Source organism: Eschrichtius robustus, chromosome 3 (genome assembly GCF_028021215.1).
Source record: "Eschrichtius robustus isolate mEscRob2 chromosome 3, mEscRob2.pri, whole genome shotgun sequence".
NCBI classification, from domain to species: domain Eukaryota; kingdom Metazoa; phylum Chordata; class Mammalia; order Artiodactyla; family Eschrichtiidae; genus Eschrichtius; species Eschrichtius robustus.
In genome coordinates this window covers 83,868,338-83,880,800 of record NC_090826.1, presented here as the reverse complement: position 1 = coordinate 83,880,800, position 12,463 = coordinate 83,868,338, and the positions used below count along the sequence as shown (strand labels likewise).

General features: G+C 44.1%; 1 protein-coding gene across 2 annotated transcripts in view; it reads right to left on the bottom strand.

Moving 5' to 3' along the window:
* SLC44A3 (solute carrier family 44 member 3) overlaps positions 1-12,463 on the bottom strand; it is an 83,233-nt gene that overhangs the window by 1,888 nt on the left and 68,882 nt on the right. For both annotated transcript variants that reach the window (XM_068540362.1, XM_068540363.1), the window contains exons 13-14: positions 3,403-3,540; positions 1,085-1,321 (exon numbers count right to left, since the gene is read on the bottom strand). In XM_068540362.1, coding sequence (XP_068396463.1) covers positions 1,085-1,321; positions 3,403-3,540 — 375 coding nt within the window. The remainder of the gene's footprint in view (positions 1-1,084; positions 1,322-3,402; positions 3,541-12,463) is intronic.

Genomic DNA, 12,463 nt, shown 5'->3' with positions numbered 1-12,463 from the left:
CTGAAAAACAAAAGAATGAGTTAGACCAGTGTTCTGTATCTGCACAGATTGGCAATCATTTACTTGGCCATATCATTTCGGGGAATTTAATACTTAAAGTTTTCCCTGTTGAAGTAAAATATCTTGGTGGGGGGGGGTAGATTTCAAAGTAGGTTTTTAATCAGAAAAGTGTAAATTGGAGAAAGAAGACCTAGTTAGCTTCCTACCACCATCAGAAATATTTTCTTTGGAGAACATATCAAATATGTTAAAGTGCTACTGTATTTTTATTTGGAGAAGAATGAGGATACACTTAATTATAAAACTGTAGAAGTGCTTGTTAAACTTCACTGCCTGGCCGGACTAAGGAGTGCTTTGCATGCTCTGTTTAAAAGCAAAAGGGCCTAGGTTTTAGGGTAACAGAATGAAAGAAAATTGTTAAAATGTCACTTGACCCAGACAACAGAAAGAGATGAGAGACTTCATTCAGCTGTTAAAATATGCCTGTCTACACAGGATAAGGCAAATCAGCAACAACTGTGTTGCAAAAGCTGTTGGAAACAGCTGCCTGCTATTTCCAGATAGCAGTATGGGGGCTCTAATGAGGGTGTGGCATTCCTCAACATTGTGTGCTGTGGTTAATAAAGGGCCTCAGAATCGCATATCTGTCATACTGGCGCTGAAGGTGATTGGTCTACACTGGAGTGGGCGTTCCCTAAAATACAACGGGTATGACATGATGCTTGGGGATGCAAAAATGCCTTAGAAAAAGATCAACTGTGAAATCTCCAGACCATCCAAAAGGCCAGACCAAGCCATTAGCACCAAAGGGGACTTGCACTGCTACTCCATCCAGACCCTCCTACCCTGGGTCATTTGCTTAGTGATAATTGCTCAGCTTCACTTCTTTCCAGGGAGAAGGTTTCAGTAAGGGAGGTGGGATCAACCTCAGAAAATACAGCCCAAATCTCTCAGGACATCTGGGTCATGTGGCCCTCCGGAAGAGAAAATAAGCTGGGAACCAAGGCTCCTTTATGTGTGAGTCTTCAACGCTTTTGAGATTGTGAGGATGGAGTCTAAAACAGGAAATGAGATGTTTACTTACCAAAAACTCTTGGTCCATAAAGTAGGGCTTTTCTGATGATCCATCATTTGTTTCCAGATCAACAGCAAAACACAGGAAAAGTGCATCCAGCACAGTTTCAAACAGAGATAAAAAACTATGGGCTACTAAGTAGGCAAAAAAAGCAACCAATAGCAGTGGGATTGCCCACACCTGAAGCACACGGTCGTAGTTAAATGCCATCAGTCCTCCAAAAACTGTGAAACACACCACTAGCACCTGTCCAGAACAAGAGTTTGTTGAAAATGTTTATAAGTTGGTTGGTTAGGATATTTTAGAAAAGACATTTGTCAGGTATAAGCAATAGTTTCCATGTATGTGCATGTGTGGGAGTGTATGTGCCTTACTGTAAACAGTGCTTGTCAGAAAATTGGGTACAATGAAATAGGAAGAAGAAAAATGAAAAGCTATGATACCAAAAGAAAACCCAGCTAGTTTGGAGGATGAGAAGAGTATACATACTTTCATTTTATCTGTGCCCATTTTTTGTATTTATGCAGATGTAATGGTACCTCACAAAATTTTTAGTGTTTTTTTCACTAAACACTACAAAAAGCATCTTCATTAAAAAAATTTTTTTTATAAATGCTATTTTTAAAAACAACAGCACAACAATCCAGTGAGTGGACATACTGTAGTTCAATATGTGAGTACTTTTACCCTGGGGATTAAAGTGGATGGGCTTTCCAATGCTGGTGTAGGGAGATAATAGGATAATAGGCTTTTGCTACATGTAATTATTATATTTCCAGGAATATGATTACAGGCCATGATGTACCTAACTGTTTAACAGACAAATTGGAGCCCCTCTGGAGCCCGCACTGCACTTGGATATCCATAAAGATGGACGCGAATGTCTGCATGCCACTTCATTCAAAAAAAAAAAAAAAAATCAGCAATTATGCGTTCCTTTTGGGAAATATAGGAAAATGAATTACTGCCTAAAATAAAATACAAGTCTGTTATAGAAGAGTAGCTCCCGCTTGCCGCAACTAGAGAAAGCCCGCACGCAGCAAGGAAGACCCAACGCAGCCAAAACTAAATAAATAAATGTATAAAAAAAGAAAAAATGAAACCTCCTTCCAAAAATTTTTGTAAGTAGTTATTACAAAATATATCATCCACAATCCTACCAAGCTAACGTAAACAATGCCACTTAGATAGAACTACAACTTAGATTATTAGGCTGTTTTGAAAGGCGTAATCAGTTTGTTCTTCTAGAGCTACTGTCCCATGAAAAGTCTCTGGGGCCCAGCTGTGCCTTAAAATATATGTGCAATTAACACACACCTGTGAAGTCCATGCATGTTCTAACTTGTTACTGACAGCTAACCATGATAGTAACGCACCAGAGATATACGCCAAATGCCACAGAAACACAAAATGCTAAACGAGGAGCCAAGAGTCCCCATATTTGGCATTGGCACAACTGGAGACTGATACCTTGTTCATTTTAGGGCACCACGAATGTCCCCGGCATTCGTGTCCTATGTGGAGGACTGGCTGGAAGAAGCAAGGATGTCTAGCTTAGAAGAGGGAAGATGTGGAGGGAGGGTCGGGACATCTGCGGTCAAGAATTTGAAGGGCAGTCAACTGGAAATAGGATCAAACAGGTGTGTGGAATTAAGCCCAGTGGGTGACACGGAAAGAGACACGCTAGCACAGTATAAAGAACCTTCAACTTGAGGCATGGCCAAGTAGGGGCTGGAGCACCGCTTTCATCACTCTTTTAGGGATTCTTCCCTGTAACCCAGAAAGGGGATGTGTTATCCTTAGTTCACAGATGGGAAAAATGAGGTTTTCACAAGACCACATACAACTCCTTGGAAAAAGATGACAGCAGAAATGTAACTGGCTCCATTTGGGACATTAACCATTCTATCTTTATATTTATGGATTCAATGCTCTTAAAGTAATCAGGTTTCAATACTATTTCCATATATTTTTATGGCAAACAACCCCTATAAAACATTCATTTTCTGAGGTTAGTAGCATTTTCATTTTAGATATGAGAAAGCAGGATTCAGAATGGTAGAAAGAAATGATCATAGCTAAGAGTAAGACTAGGATTCGAATCCTGGCTCTACCTATCGTGGGATCCTGGACAAGTTATTAAACCTTAGTTTCCTCATCTGCGAAACAGGGTTACTTCACAGGATTGAGGATTAAATGAGCGGATGAGACACAGCATCTACCACAGAGTAAGCACTCAGGAAACAGTAGTTGTCCTTCACGGTCTTGTTGTATGGCTTAATTTTTGGATCCCAAGTTCCTTTATTATTTTAGTGAAGACATCTCACCTTTCCTAGAAAAATTACGAAGTCTCCAAAGCAGTTAACAGATGTAAAATGACTTGAATTCTTGGATAAGAGTTTGAGTGCATCTTTTGCTGATGTACAAAAATCTGTCCCATTGATGGCAGTTGTAGTGTATGCATTCTGAAAACAAAAGACAATAGTTAAAAAGATGATGAGTCTTACTGTTGTAAAGACAATATAATGCCGATGTAGAATATTTGCAAAATAGAGAAAAATAGTTACTATTAACCCACTATCTCTACCCATAACAGGTCATTTCATTTTCAAAGTCCCTTCCAGTCTCTGGAATATATACACATATATTTTCATATAATTGTAATAAATGGAAAAGATAAATAAGTATTTCTGGTCAATATGGTGGATTGAGCATCACCATTACAAACATATGGAAATGATGCGTAAAGCATAACTATCTTAATGCACAGCAGAGTTTGAGGGGAGGAAAAGAAGTATAGGTGCTAGAAACAAAGCAGACCCTAGCTAATGGTGAGCGCTGAACCCAAAGACTTAATGGGCAGGGAATCAGTAAAGGTTAGGAGTGAGGGGCTGGGGATTTAACACCTTGGGGCTAAGAAACAACGCTCAGGCCCATACCAGGAAACTGAGCTGTCTGCGTAAATACAGAATTTATATTCAAACTCAATCAGCCATTCCAGGAAAGTGGTAAAGAAATGCAACATCTGCCTAGGACCACTGAAATTACTAGGGTCTGGCCATAGGCAGAGCAAAACCACATCCCCCCAGGCCAGGGAATGGTGGAGGCCCACAGACAACCATCCTTGAAGAAGATGAAGAAGCCTTCACAGGAAAAATGTACAGGTGACTCAAGGAAATGAACAGCACGTCAAACAAAAGAATCTGCACCTTGAGAACCATCTGAAATAAAGCATTCAAGGAAGTATCTTTAAGATGTTATGGAGATAATAGAAGGAAGAGTGACCATAAAGAATGAACAGCACGGTATAAAAAATGAAGAGGCAGTGTAGAAAACAAACAGAATAGAAATTCTAGAAATGAAAAGATATACAATTTAAATGGTTCAGTGTCATTGTTATATATCTGACTTATTTTCCTTTATACAGAAAATAAGCATTTTCATGTTGCTCCATGGCTTTTATAATTTTAATTTTTAATAAATACACATTTTATCAGGGGTGTGTGTGTGTGTGTAGCTAGGGCATATTTAGACTATTTCAAATATTTTGCTATTATAAATAACTATGCAATGAACATCTTAATTTCCTGATTTTGGATAATTTCTTAAGGATAAATTTCCAGAAATGAGATTACTAAGTCAAAGAGGACAAGTGGGTATATGTGTTCATATAAGAAGATTTCTTTGGTCATTTTTCCAAAATACCTTTTCCTTATAACTATACGATAATTTCAAAACCATGTATTTCTTACATTTCCCTTGAAATCTTTAAAATGCTACTTGCACTGCAGTTTACAATTTATAACTTCCCTGGGAAAATACACTGGAATGCTACCTGCTTGGGTTTTGCCTTGCCTTTTGGCTTAAAGGATGAAAGTTTTTTTATCTCATGATATAAAACTAATCCTTTCATACACCCATTCAAAAACATTGTAAAGAAACCAATTTGGAGTCTACTGCAGTAATTTAGCCCCAGTGATGCAGGTCTTAAGCAAGCTGAGTTACAGAGGAGAAGGAGACTAAGGCCATGGAATTAACTGACCCTCTCTTGGTAACCCCCTCTTCCCCAGGGCCAACTAGAGAGGAATATTTGGTTCTTAAAGATGAAAGGCTGGGTATTCACCTCCCCACACAGGGCACCCTGCTTGCCTCAGAGGCGATATTCTCAGTCAGATGTCAGATGAGGTCCCTGCAGAAATGCCTTAATGGTATTCCAAAAGAACTTTTGATTTCTGACTTATGTAGAATGCATGTGAAATTGCTTTTAATATCCCAAACTGGCTGTTGGTGGACTTAAGTCTTGAGTGGGGATGTGGAAACTCATTGCTCATTATTTGATCAAGCATCTTTGATCATCTAAGGTTCTCAGAGCCCTGACTACCAGCTCATCATCCTGAAGACACATGTGCAGGGTGGGTAGGTACAGACTGGAAACCAAGGTCAGAGGCATTGCCCCAGGTGCTCTGGAAAATCAGGGAACTTTTTTTTTTTTCATTCTAACTTTGTGGACATGACACTAGCAACTTTAATTAGAACAAAAGGCTATTTAGAAGCATGGTGGTTAAGGTAAGCACAGGCCCTGTAGCCAGTCTCTGGGTTCCAATCCTAGTTCTTTTTTAATTTTATTGATTGACTGATTGATTTTTGGCTGCGTTGGGTCTTTGTTGCTGTGCGCAGGCTTCTCTACTTGCGGTGAGCGGGGGCTCTTCGTTGTGGTGTGTGGGCTTCTTATTGTCGTGGCTTCTCTTGTTGTGGAGCATGGGCTCTAGGTGCGTGGGCTTCAGTAGTTGAAGCACGTGGGCTCAGTAGTTGTGGCTCGCAGGCTCTAAAGCGCAGGCTAAGTATTTGTGGCGTGTGGGCTTAGTTGCTCCACGGCATGTGGGATCTTCCCGGACCAGGGCTCGAACCCATGTCCCCTGCATTGGCAGGCAGATTCTTTTTTTTTTTTTTTTAGAAATTCACGTCCTTTTATTTATTTATTTATTTATTTATTTATTTATTTATTTATTTATTTATGACTGTGTTGGGTCTTCGTTTCTGTGCGAGGGCTTTCTCTAGTTGTGGCAAGTGGGGACCACTCTTCATCGCGGTGCGCGGGCCTCTCACCATCGCGACCTCTCTTGTTGCGGAGCACAGGCTCCAGACGCGCAGGCTCAGTAATTGTGGCTCACGGGCCCAGTTGCTCCGTGGCATGTGGGATCTTCCCAGACCAGGGCTCGAACCCGTGTCCCCTGCATTGGCAGGCAGATTCTCAACCACTGCGCCACCAGGGAAGCCCGGCAGGCGGATTCTTAACCACTGCGCCACCAGGGAAGTTCCTCAAATCCTAGTTCTTACTACCGACTGGCTGTCGGTCTTGGGCAAATGATTTAACCCCTCTCAGACTTCAATGTCCTGATCTGTAAAGTGAGTTATAGCACCTACTGCAAAGGGATGTTGGGAGGATTAAAGAACACATTCCCTATAAAGCATTTAGCAAAGCGCAGGCACATAGAAAGCACGTAATAAAGGGTGGCTATTTTCCTCCAGACCTCACCGACGATGAACTCATTTACAACTGGGAAACACAGAGGCCATTCTTTAAGCGCGGAGGAGGTGCGGAAAGGACCCGTGGTTTCTTCATCTGTAGACTTTAATCCCTCACACTCTCAGGGACCCAGGAGGGGCAGGACCTGCTTCCCAGACCACGTCCCAGGCCCCCACATGGTCTTGCTCCACGGCAACACCACACGCCGCTCAGCCTCTTTCTTTGCGTTCGGGCTCTGCCCCCAGCCCCCCACGGCCCCACTTCTACCCTCTGAACTGAGGTTCTTGGTGTTCTTCCTGATTCAGGCTGGGAATAGAGTTTCTGTGGGACTTCCTTTACCTACAGATCATAACCTCGTAGTCAGTTTAGCAAAACTGCTCATAAGCAATAAAAATAGATTTTGCTCCCTGGCTAAAATGATTAAAAGTAAAATAGTACTTTCTCATGCATGTGTTGACTCCACAGATCTTGGGGGCCCATAACCATTTATCTTTTCTTTAATGTATCATGCCCAGTGAAAGATGGCATTAAAACCACTCTGACAGGGAAATTATATATACGCCTTCCTGCAGCTACTACACCACTAGTATTTTACCACAGGTTCAACCCTGATTGCCGCAGAGAGACCTAGAATTAATGTCTGAATGAAGAACTGGAGGAGGGAAGAATTGCTCATGACACAGGATATGGATTGAGAATTTCTGCAGTTTCAGCATTAGCTAATTTATACTTATTCTGAGGAGAAGCGCTTCCTTGCCAGGCAGCTGGAAGATGGACTGCAGTAAATGTTCAGTGTTGTAAGTCCTGGCTCGGAGCATTTGCATTTGCCTGGCATGACAGAACGCTAAGGCGATCTGCAGACCCTAACAATATGTGGAAAGGATAGATATAAGGAACAGGGAACACGTTTTGTTGGTTGTGAAGGTTAATCAGGAGATCCTGAAGCAAGGAAAAAGGAGGTAGCGGTACCAGGCTTTTATTACTAGACAAAATTCAGTGTACCTGTTTCTTTAGCATCACCAAACAAGTGGACACATCTGTGCCTGAGCCTGAACCCGTGAAAACACAAAATCGATACAAGGAAGGATTCCCCGCTCGACAATGGAAGCACCTCAACACTAGGTCGCATTCACGTTCCTTTGCCTGGGACTGAGGACTCCCTGCACGTACAGGTGGCTTTGCTTTCAGATTCGCATGGACTGTCCACCAAGGTCTGTCACAAGCTGCAGGGGAGGGTGGGTGGAGGTCTTGTGTGGCTGGGAGGATTCGTGAACAATGAACTACAACTCAAGCACAGGTGAGAGAGCAACGTGGAGTGGAAGCCCGGCCTGGGGTGAGGGAGAGGAGAGAGCATGGGGGAGGGGAGGGGGTAGAAGACGTTACACATCACATTAGTGGCATCAGGCTGGGCCGCTGCAGGGAACGTGGGGTGGATGGGGCCACGGCAGCAGCAGAAGGCAGTGAACTGAGACTCAGGGGTCAAGCAGAGAATTGTGGTGGGACTCCTCCAGACCCGGATCTCGGCGGGGATGAAACGCCATGCTGTGGAGCAAGGGGAGTGACAGGAGGGTTCAGCCTGTGCTTCTGGAAGCTCTCCCAGGCTGCCCTGGGAAGGTTCAGGGCAGATCTCTCATTACCGTCTAACGCTGAGCTACAAAGCCCTGCACCTCCCAAAGCTCATTCTCGCCAAAGCCCTTGGGGAGCCCCCCAGGCACTTCCACTGCGCCTCCTGGGCTCTGCTTGAGCTGCACATAAATGCCGTGACCACTCAGACATTGAGCATGTTGGCGTCATTAGCGGTCATGAGCCAGGGGCCAGGCCCAAAGCAAATGAGCCCTTCTGTGGGGAGAAAATAAGAGTACTAGGAATTGTGGGACTTCCCTGGTGGCGCAGTGGTTGAGAATCTGCCTGCCAATGCAGGGGACATGGGTTCGATTGCTGGTCCGGGAAGATCCCATATGCCACGGAGCAACTAAGCCCGTGCGCCACAACTACTGAGCCTGCGCTCTAGAGCCCGCAAGCCACAACTACTGAGCCTGTGTGCCGAGAGCCCGTGCTCCACAAGAGAAGCCACCGCAATGAGAAGCCTGCGCACCACAACGAAGAGTAGCCCCTGCTCGCCGCAACCAGAGAAAGCCCGCGCACAGCAACAAAGACCCAACACAGCCAAAAATAAAATAATAAATTAAAAAAAAAAGAGTACTAGGAATTGTAACTCTTTCCAGGTGCTCTGCTCCCTTCCACCCCACTTCAAGAGATGCCTTAGTGATATGTCCCGAATGGCTTGCCACAGACCTGGCAGTAGCTTTCTAATTTGTCCCTGTGGCCTTTTTTTCTCTTTTGCTATCAGTAGGCAGGTGTGCAACTTCTGTGTGTAAATAAATAATAATAGTAACTAATAATGGCAAGAATCACAGAGTGCATACTATGTGCCAGGCCCTATTCTATATTCCCCTGAATGCATTTAATCCTCTTAACAACCACAACTGGACGATGAAGTAGTTGCAGAGACTAGAATGCAGAGAGGTTGGGTAGCACACCCCCGGTACACGCATGCGACAGAAGTTGCATCACTTACAAGAAATGGACCTCTGACTCATTCAGGCCCATCAGGAAAACATTTACTTTGAGCTGTACTCTGTGCTTTTCCTTCCAAAAGGTTCAAAATAATAAAGTGGTGCTCTTAGGAGATGTGTCATTAAAAAGAGCCAAGGATGTGGCAGGACAGTTTAGTAGAAAGAGGCTGGGTTCCAATCACGTTGCCTCCAAAGACTGGCTGAATGGCTTCCACTAAGTAATGTCACTTCGCACTTACACGAGCCCTCAGGTTCTAGCTAAAGATGCTTCACGTTTGTGCAGTACTTCAAAGTGCACTAGGCACCCTCCTGCTATTATCTTACTTGATCTGCTTCTCACCACGACTCACTGAAATCATCACCATGGGTATATTATTCCCATTTTACAGGAAATTCTAATTTTTGAAGAGAAATGAAAGAGATTTAAGTGTACTTTTAGGTAACAGAAAAGTCGGATTACCTCTTTACTTTGAGAGTTGTCCAAGAATGTTAATCACAGCTTTTACACAGAAAGAACATTTTTCCTCCTTAACTCAAGCCGGAAGCCAGCCCAGCCCACGCTGTGTCCTTCATCAGCGAAGGGCAGCCATTCGTCCTCCCACAAAACTGAAGCGAGCCCTTCTTTCGGTGGCAGAACTGTGAACCCGAGCTTCTGTTGACTCTTCAAAAAGGTAAACAGAGTTTCCCTCCGTACAGGAGGAAAGGCATTTGCCAAAAGCCATGCCGTGAATAGCCAGCTTTATTTCTGGAATGCCTTCCTAACAAAATTCTGATATTTGTTAACTCAAAATAAAACAAGAACTACGAAAACAAACCTGAGAAACTGGATGATGAATAAATAACACTGGTATTCATACTTTCCTCAGAACCAAAAGTAATACAGTGAAATCTGAGCCCAGAGTGATCCCCGTACATCCAAGGGTCTTTTCTGGTAAAACCTGCAGGAACCATCACAAGCTAGTTTCATCTCAGCCCTGTTTTTATCACAAACACATGCTGAGGGAGGTGGGGCACAACCTCCAGACCTGGCGTTCGCTGCTCGGATCAGCCCAAGAGTTCACCGCTCACCAGTTGCAAAAGTCCCGTGAGACGGCGGGTGGGGGAACCTGCCGGCGCCTCGGGGTTGGGACCAGGTCGGGTGGAGGCACTGTAAAGCCGGGCGCTTGGCAGTGCTGTCCTGTTTGCTCCTTTTAAATGTATTTCCTTTTGGCTTATTTTTTAGAATAATGGCTTTATCATTTTCATGCTCATCATTAAAGAAAATCAAGCAACATAGAGACAAAGAAGAAAGCAAGAAAATCGCTCTGATCCCACCCCTCAGAAATAACCACTGCTCACATCACATGGACCTCACCCCAATGTTTCCCTGCAAAGATACACAGAAGGGAGACAGACAGAGGGAGGAAGTATGGGCAGGCAAGCAACAGTTATAAAAATGGAAACAAAAAGTACGGTTTAAGTAAAAGCATGAATGTGAATTTGACTTCAGCAAAAGAAACTGAAACTGAAGGAATATTTGAATGTCAGACAAATGTATCTTCACACACAAGACCTAGGTTTCTAAAGAAAACTTTCTAAAATTATTATGAAAAACATTAAGAGGTTAGAGTGCTTTTTTTTTTTTTTTTTTTTTTTTTTTTAACACTGTGGCTTAAGTTTCAGCAGCATGGATGGTGAAAGATGAGTTAGTTGTCTCACGCTTTCTCCCATGTCCCGAATTTAGTGCGTTTCGTTACTATTCTGACTTTGTCAGGGTTTTGAACATTTACAGCCTCTTCTGTGGTGATGGCTTTAGTTACTTAATGGAGTGTACCCAGCACAGCCGCTGTGCCCGCCGCCTTACATTCTGCTCTGTGCCAGCTGCTCTGTCACTCTCCTGCAGGACGTGGTGGCGGGGGTGGGATTCCTTGGCCAAGACGCCCTCCCCGTGAGGTTCACGCTCATTGAATGGATACAGGAAGATGCTTTGGCAAATCAAGAATGGCCTCCAAATAATACTTCTTCATGCAAAGCCAAAGGATTAAAAGGCTACCCCAGATGTCACCCAGGAAAACCCTCTCGTTTTACTGATGAGGAAACAGAAGTCTCAACAGGCTAAGTGACCAGACAGAGGTGACCAAGATGGACATGAATCAGATATTCACAGCCATGCCCCTTCCTCCCCAAAATCCAGAAAAAGCCAAGGAGGCCCCTGCATCTTGCTGAACTTGGCCATCATTGATGTGCTAGCAGAGCTCCGCCCTCCCAGTGAAAAGCCACCGGGACAAGGACGTGATGCTTAGTGATGAGCAGATCTGGATACAGGGCTGCGCAGCGAGTGCCGCCTGCCTCCCCACAGGCCCACAGAGGGCTCTCCCTGCGTTCACCTCATCTGACCTGGGTATAATCAGTGGAGGAAATAAGAGAGGTGAAGGGAGGCCTGGGCTTCCATGAGGCAAAATTAAAGTTGCAGCCTGTGAAATAGGAAACGCAGGGGATGGGAAATGCTTGGACTGTATTTTGATCTTAGGCTTTATGAGAAAGAAGACTAAATGGATGGGCTGTCCCCTGTGAGTGAAGACCATTGGTTTCCTCTCCTCCTTACTCTTACCCTTGACAAGGAACTGCAGGCAGCACAATGAAGCCAGTAAGGCTACAGACCTGGAGTCGTATGGATCCCCACAGAGCAGCTAGCATTCTAGATAAGCTCTTCAGCCTCTGGGCCTCAGCTTCCTCATTTGGACAATGGGGGTAATACCCCCTTAACACACAGAGTCCTTGAGAGGACAAACTTAGACGGCATATGTAAAATGTGTACCAGGGTGCCTGGCAGACCCTCAAAACTCAATAAATGGCTATGTTATTTGCAGACCTGAGAAGATTGGTTCTTTAGTTAAGAGAATGCCAAATATCTCTGATTTGAAGCTCAGCCCGAGGAAATGGCAAGAGGGAGATGGAGGGCAGAAATGGGAATGTTTACATGTTTTCTCATGTTGCACATCTGGGGGAATAACTTTTGAAGTCAGGTGTGTGTCCCTCCATGAACACACTGTTGATGGGTGTGGGGCTGGCGAAGCAACAGCTGACCTGTTAGGCTGCACGAGAAAGGCCTGCTGACAGAGAGCCTGGTAGTCGATTGAAAGGTCGCAGGCTGCTGGGAGTAATTACTGCTCTGTGCATGGCTTGGCCCAGTATGCAATGAAAACTCTTTTAAGAAAAATGCATTTATTTAAAGACACTGGCTGTAATAACAGAACTCTTCTTTCTGAAGCTCCAAAGACTATCGGCCCTTCCATTCTGGCCTTC